At 51.9% G+C, this 7,281-nt stretch overlaps 1 protein-coding gene across 2 annotated transcripts in view; it reads left to right on the plus strand.

Annotated features, from left to right (window-relative positions):
• FGF21 (fibroblast growth factor 21) overlaps positions 1 to 3,472 on the plus strand; it is a 28,257-nt gene extending 24,785 nt beyond the window's left edge. Inside the window, exons 4-8 of one of the 2 annotated variants that reach the window (XM_008569296.1) lie at positions 311 to 526; positions 1,158 to 1,315; positions 1,666 to 2,262; positions 2,358 to 2,461; positions 3,084 to 3,472. In XM_008569296.1, the coding sequence (XP_008567518.1) occupies positions 2,028 to 2,262; positions 2,358 to 2,461; positions 3,084 to 3,374 (630 nt within the window). In that variant the 5' untranslated portion in view covers positions 311 to 526; positions 1,158 to 1,315; positions 1,666 to 2,027 and the 3' untranslated portion in view covers positions 3,375 to 3,472. Of the gene's footprint in view, positions 1 to 310; positions 527 to 1,157; positions 2,263 to 2,357; positions 2,462 to 3,083 lie in introns of both variants that reach the window. The other variant, XM_008569297.1, reaches the window with a different exon arrangement.
• Positions 3,473 to 7,281: the final 3,809 nt, after the last annotated feature.

Genomic DNA, 7,281 nt, shown 5'->3' on the forward strand with positions numbered 1-7,281 from the left:
CGCCGCCACCTGCATGCGCCGACCTGGCCACGCCCCGGCGGCCGGGCAGGACCGGGACATCTGGTCCGGGCGAGGGGGAGCCCTCCGCCGCCTGCCGCGTCCTCCCAGGGAGATGGGGAACCTGTTTCCCTGGCTTCCGAGAGGAAGATGGGAGCCTCTCCCCGCTCTCAGGAACCCCAGCGTCAGAGCCTCCGGCCTGCAGGCGCCCCAGCGTCCACTCGGGAAAGGATCACCCACTCCCCCGTCCACGCCCCGCGTACATTCAAATTCCAGAGTCCCGGCCCCCAGTCCCTCTTTTTGGAAATTTTAGGGTCCGACGCCTAACTGCGACTCTCTAGACGGGCATGCCACGGAAGCAACGTTTTCCGAGAACGTGAACGGAGAGCACCGGAGTGAAGGACGGTTCCTGTTCCCTGCCTCACGCGGAGGCCGCTGCAGTTGGCGCCAGGGACAAAGGCCTCTCCTCTCCTGCTGACCCAAAGACCTTCCTTTGTCGAAAGCCTCTCCGCAGGCCCACCCACCCAGGGTCGAGCACTCCGACCGCCATTCAAGATAAACGGATGTCAAACACTCAGGAATCTGGGCCGGCCTGTGGCTCACTCGGGAGAGTGCGGTGCTGATAACACCAAGGCCATGGGTTCGGATCCCATATAGGGATGGCCGGTTCGCTCACTGGCTGAGCGTGGTGCTGACAACACCAAGTCAAGGGTTAAGATCCCCTTACCGGTCATCTTTAAAAAAAAAAAAAAAAAACACTCAGGAATCTGACTTCATTCGCCAGAGCTCTGACCATCAGTTCTCCAGACTCAGGCCTCCAAGGGCCCAGCCCCTCCTCCCGAAGACCCAGAAATCCAGTCCTTCAGTCCCCTTCTCCCTCAGACCCAAGAATTCAGATCCCAGCCCCCTCCTTCTCAGACCCAGCCAGGCCTCCAGCCCCCTCCTCCTCAGACCCAGGTGTCCAGGCCTCCAGCCCCCTCCTTCTCAGACCCAGGAGTCCAGGCCCTGAGCCCCTCCCTCAGACTTAGATGTCTGGTCTCTCCAGGCTTATGGATTCCAGGAAATTACCCACCCTCTCTTCCCTCTGGGTCTAAATTCCCCCTCCAGAGCCTGGCTCAGCTATCAATTCTAATCAGATACTCACCCATTCCTCTCCCCAGGCTATTTTGTGAGCACCAGTTGAGGCCTGTGATAGCTGCTCTGGTGAAAGAAACACCAGGATTGCATCAGAGAGGAAGAGGAGGCTGGGGCGTTCAGGATCTGAGCATCTGAGCAGGGGTTGGTAAGGTTGGCCCACAACCCGGTGAGAGGCTTCCAGGTGAGGACACTTGTGTTTCTGCTGAGGACACTTCTTTCATGTGACATCTGCTGTTTCCTGATGATCAAAGAACCTCAGTGTCAGACCCCCCAGAAACCCAGAAATTCAGGTGGGACTCAGAAATTCCACTTATGCAACACAATCTGCATCAGTCAACGAGGGCAGTAGTTTTTCAGGATCCCAGTCCCCTCCTCCCTCAGACCCAGAAGTCGAGGCCCCCAGCTCCCTCCTCCTTCAGACACAGGAGTTTGAGACCCCAGATCCTTCTTCCTGAGACCTAGGTATCTTGGCCCCCAGCTCTTTTCACCAGGGTCCCAGTTAATCAGGTCCTCATTGCACCTATCCCCCAGACCCAGGAGTCCAGGCCTCCAGCTCGAAGGACCCTCAGATTGCATCATCCATCTGTTCAGGCTGCTCTGGCCACGGTGGAATTCTAGCTCCTGCCAAGTGGGTCAAATATCATGAGTCAGGCACAGAGAGGATGATTGGGCGGGTCTGTCTGGGTATAAATTCTGAAGCTTCTGCATCTGTCCCAAGAGACTTGGGTGTCCTGTCAGCTAGGGATCTACAAGAAAGAAGACCCAGGTACTGGGGCCATCTGAGCAACAATCTGTGAATCTGCTTTCCTGAGCAACCGGGACCTGGAACTGAATCTAGACCACTGAGCCCTCAAACCTCACACCTCAGACCTTGCCTGCAGACTGAACCATTGATGGGCTGGGATGAGGCTGGGTTCGAGACCCTGGGATTGTGGGTCCCTGTGCTGGCTGTCCTTCTGCTGGGAGTCTGCCAGGCACATCCCATCCCTGACTCCAGCCCCCTCCTCCAATTCGGGGGCCAAGTCCGGCAGCGGCATCTCTACACAGACGACGCCCAGGAGACAGAAGCCCACCTGGAGATCAGGGCGGATGGCACAGTGACAGGGGCTGCCCACCGGAGCCCCGAAAGTAAGCATGGGGGCAGGGCCTCCTGGGATTCTGGGCCTGGGACAGAGGGGTCTGGGGAGAGGTCCTCTGAGTGCTTTACCACTTTCTCTCGCTAGGTCTCTTGGAGCTGAAAGCCTTGAAGCCAGGAGTTATTCAAATCCTGGGAGTCATGACATCCAGATTTCTGTGCCAGAGGCCAGATGGGACACTGTATGGATCGGTGGGTTTCCCAGACCCCTCCACGTGTGTCACCCTTTCTCCTTTCATCTTCTCAGTCTGGGCTACCATGTCTTACACAGGCCAGTCTTGGTTCTATGCTCTCCTCAAGCTCAGACCTTGCTGCGACCCCTGGAGGTTATCAATGTTTGCAAAACAAAGAAACCGAGACCAAGGCAGGGAGGGATACCACTAACCTCAAGTCACTAGATGCGTGAATGGCAGAGTGACTGAGTCTTGTGACTCCGTAACCTCTGCTCCTGGCCACATGGGCTTCTGTGTGCCTGGCTCATGCTGGGTGCAGGGACACTCAGGGACCAAGGCTGGGGAAGTGACCAGGACCTTGAGTGGTAGCCAGATCCCCTGCCTGGCCTTAGAGAGCCTTGACTGGTCCCTGGACTAGAATGTTCTTCTGTATGAAGTGGGGATAGAGAGGTGGGCCCTGCAGGACTACCGGGTACAAAGGAATCACCTTCTTTTGCTGTTTAGTTTCTTGAAGGAGGCGCTGGGCACCTGGACTCCTGGGTCTGAGGGAGGAGGGGGTTGGGAGCCTTGACTCCGAGGTCCTGCAGCAGGAGAGCGTAGAGGAATCTCGGGTCTCTGATTCCTGTTCTTTGTCCCCTCAGCTCCATTTTGATCCTGAGGCCTGCAGCTTCCGGGAACTGCTTCTTGAGGACGGATACAACGTTTACCAGTCAGAGGCCCATGGCCTCCCCCTGCGCATGCCCCATCACAACTCCCCATCCCGGGACCTGGCCCCCAGGGGACCAGCCCGCTTCCTGCCGCTGCTGGGCCTGCCCCCAGTACCTCTGGAGCCACCAGGGATCCTGGCCCCAGAGCCCCCCGATGTGGGTTCCTCGGACCCTCTGAGCATGGTGGGGCCTTCACATGGCCAAAGCCCCAGCTATGCTTCCTGAAGCCACAGGCTATTTATTATTGGGTCTCCTCTTTATTTATTGTTATTTATCTTATTTATTTTTTTATTTTTCTTACTTGTGATAATAAAGAACCCGAGAGAGGAGAATCAGAGTGAGCACATGCGAGCGTTTGGGGAGGACGTGGATCTGCTCCTTTGTCTTGTCTTCCAAAGACTCGCTTCCCCCACCCCAGCCCTGCCATTGCCCTAAGGTCCCAGCTCCAACTCAGCCTCAATTTTCTGCTCCACTGAGGTGTTCCCGGGGACTCTGGGACTATCTCTGCTCTTTGAGAGGGCGGGACTTATCATCCATCCCCACCCTACCCACCTCGTGTTAGCATTGTGGAACTATTTCTCAGAACTACCTCAATGACAAGGGACTTATTTCTTAATCAAATGCAGACCCACAGCCTCATGGGAGATGTAGTTGTCTGGGGTCATGTCTGGGACACTGGGAGGTGTCTTGGTCCTTAGAGCTGAGGCAAGGACTCCTGGATCCTGGGGGTGAGTTTGGTGTGAGGATCAGAGGGATGGACATCTGGACACCTGGGTCCCAGGCAAACAGGGAAACAGGAACCTAAACACCTGGTCTGAGGGAGGAGGGACTGGAGGGTGGGAGTCCTGGGTCTCAGGAAGAGGCACTTGAGGGTGGGAATTCTTCCTTCCTGGCGCTTTTGAGCTTTGGAATGTAATGACTATCATAGAATCCAATCCCAGCAAGCGAGTTGCCCGTGTCCTCCCCTCTAATCTAGATTGCCATATTGTGGGCCGGCCCGTGGCTCACTCGGTAGAGTGTGGTGCTGATAACACCAAGGCCGTGGGTTCGGATCCCATATAGGGATGGCCGGTTTGCTCACTGGCTGAGCGTGGTGCTGACAACACCAGGCCAAGGGTTGAGATCCCCTTACCGGTCATCCTTTTAGAAAAAAAAAAAAAAAATAGGTTGCCGTATTGTTCTTTGAGCCACTCCCTGGTTAGGAAGAAAGTGAGGAAAAAGAGTTAGACTGCACTCCCAGAGGTCATGGGCCAGCCTCAGCTGGGTCCCGGGTGTCTGACTGATGACTGCAGCCTCAGGGGACTTACAGTCTCCAGCCCTTCATTTTAATTCCAAGGCTCAAGAGGTTCGAAGGAGAGGACTAGCACAGTCAAAAGGGACATTAAGACTGGCCTGTTAGGTCAAGTGGCTAGAGCACGGTGCTGACAACACCAAGGTCAAGGATTCAGACCCCTGTACCAGCCAGCCAACAACAACAACAACAAAAAGACATAAGTGTGGGTTCCAGAGGGTCATGGGTGGGATTCAATGCCCAGCAGAAATAAAAGTCAGCATCTTGTAGATTTTTTACTCTGATGGAACAAGGCTGACTCAACCAAGACAAAGAAACAATCTTAAATGCCACAAAGCTCCTGGGAAGGTGTGGTTTAGGTCCAGGAGGTGACTCATGTGAGGCGGAAGCTCCTTGTCTGAAAAAAAGGTCACTTACCTCTTTGAAGGAAAGGAAAGTCACCAGTGGGGTGAGGAGCAGGAAGAAGCACTGGGCACCTTCCAACCCACCCCACCATGCTGGGGCTGGAGTCGTGGAGAACACAGACTCGGAGGGAAGGGAAGAGGGACTGGAGGGGGATTGTGTGATAGAGACCTAGAGAAAAGGGGGACAGAGACCCAGACAGAAGGGGACAGAGATCCAGAGAGCAGGGGATGGAGACTCAGAGAGAGCGGGACAGAGAACTAGAGAGCAGAATCAGGCAGGGACCTGAGAAATGTGTGCACATGAGCACACATCACTTATCTGAGGACCTTGAACTCCAATTCTGTCTGCCCCCTTTTCAGTAGAAGCCCTTCCCCCATCTGGGCAGGTTAATGTCCCCTTGTCTGGAGATCCTGTCCTGAGATTGCTGTCTTGCAGGGGACTGCTGGTCCTCCCCAGGGTCTACCCCATCACCTCTCACTGCTTCTAGACCTATATCTGTACTCAACTCCAGGCAAGTTCCTTAGGATGAATCACCAAATGTGACTGGTGAGGGAGTACGATATAGTCCCTGAAGACGAAAAATAGGAGACAAAAAATAGGAGGGGTCTTCAAAAAGTTCATGGAAAGATGTATATTATGTTTAATTCCATTTTTCCATAAGCTCTCATATACCAAAAACAAGAATTCAATAAAATTTCACTGAAATGACAGAGATTTGAGCTTAGATCCTGAAAAGGCCTTATGTTCCTGGTAAAATCGACCAAGAAAGGCTAACACTAAGATATATTCTGGGCTGGCCCGTGGCTCACTCGGGAGAGCGTGGTGCTGATAACACCAAGTCAAGCATTCCCGGCCCCTTACCGGTCATCTTTATAAAAAAAAAAAAAAAAATTCTAATACCAACTTTTTTTTTAACAAATAAGTGACTTGATCTTTCAGCCGAGGTGCCCAAAAGGCAACTCCTTCTCCTCCTCTTCCTCTCCTTTAAAGAGGAGGAGAAGGAGTTGCCTTTTGGGCACCTCGGCTGAAAGATCAAGTCACTTATTTGTTAAATTTTTTTTTTTTTTTTTTTTTTTTTTTTTTTTTTTTATAAAGATGACCGGTAAGGGGATCTGAATGCTTGACTTGGTGTTATCAGCACCACGCTCTCCCGAGTGAGCCACGGGCCAGCCCAGAATATATCTTAGTGTTAGCCTTTCTTGGTCGATTTTACCAGGAACATAAGGCCTTTTCAGGATCTAAGCTCAAATCTCTGTCATTTCAGTGAAATTTTATTGAATTCTTGTTTTTGGTATATGAGAGCTTATGGAAAAATGGAATTAAACATAATATACATCTTTCCATGAACTTTTTGAAGACCCCTCCTATTTTTTGTCTCCTATTTTTCGTCTTCAGGGACTCCTAATGTACACATGAAGGATCTTTGCCTATTTTCCATATTTAACACTTTAAATAGTCATTTAATTTTAAAGGACACAAATAAACAGCCAGATGAAGAGACATATAGGGAGGTCTGGAAGGTTCCAAGCATAGGGGCTTCCGTCCCCATGGAGATGGGGTGTGCCACCTTCCCAGCACCTGGATGCGTTCAACTGTCCTGAAGCTCCTGTAGCCCATCTTCTTAGGTATTTTTGTTTATTTGTTTGTTTTGTTTTAAGTTGACCAATAAGGGGATCTTAACCCATGGCCTTGGTGTTGTCAGCACCACGCTCACCCAGTGAGCGAACCGGCCATCCCTATATGGGATCCGAACCCGTGGCCTTGGTGTTATCAGCACCGCACTCTCCCGAGTGAGCCACGGGCTGGCCCATGATGGCAAACATTTCTGAGGGATGGGGATGATGCATTCCTCTGGCCATGGATCTGGGCTCTGGGGTGCCACGGGCCGGCCCTACTCTTAGGTCTTTTTACGGAGACTTCATTACATGGGTATGATTGAAGCACGGACAACCATGTAGAAATGTGATTAAACAAAAAGGGTATGATCTAATACTAATAGACTGGGTGGGGAAATCCAGCAAGGCCTGTGCACTAGTCAGTTTCTGTTGCTTATAACAAAATACCTGGAACTGAGTGATTTATAAAGAAAATAAAATTTATTGCTTACAGTTTCTGAGGCTGGGAAGTCCAAACTCCATCTGGTGATGGTGACAGTGACCCAGGGGTCTCACATTGCAAGATGGTGGAAGCAGAGAGAGCAGGAAGAGGGAGACAGACTACCCTCTCTCCTCTTTTAAAGCCCTCAGAACCACACCCCTGACCACCATTTTTAATCCATTCACTACTGCAGGGTTGGTCAGTTGTACAATCTAATCACCTCTTCAAGGCTCCACCTTTCAATTATCATCATAGGATTTCCCACCCTCTTAACAGTCACAGTGAGGGCCAAGTTTCCAATAAATAAAACTTGGGGGACACAATTCAAGCTTCAGTGAA

This window comes from Galeopterus variegatus, unplaced genomic scaffold (assembly GCF_000696425.1).
Source record: "Galeopterus variegatus unplaced genomic scaffold, G_variegatus-3.0.2 Scaffold486, whole genome shotgun sequence".
Taxonomy (NCBI): Eukaryota; Metazoa; Chordata; class Mammalia; order Dermoptera; family Cynocephalidae; genus Galeopterus; species Galeopterus variegatus.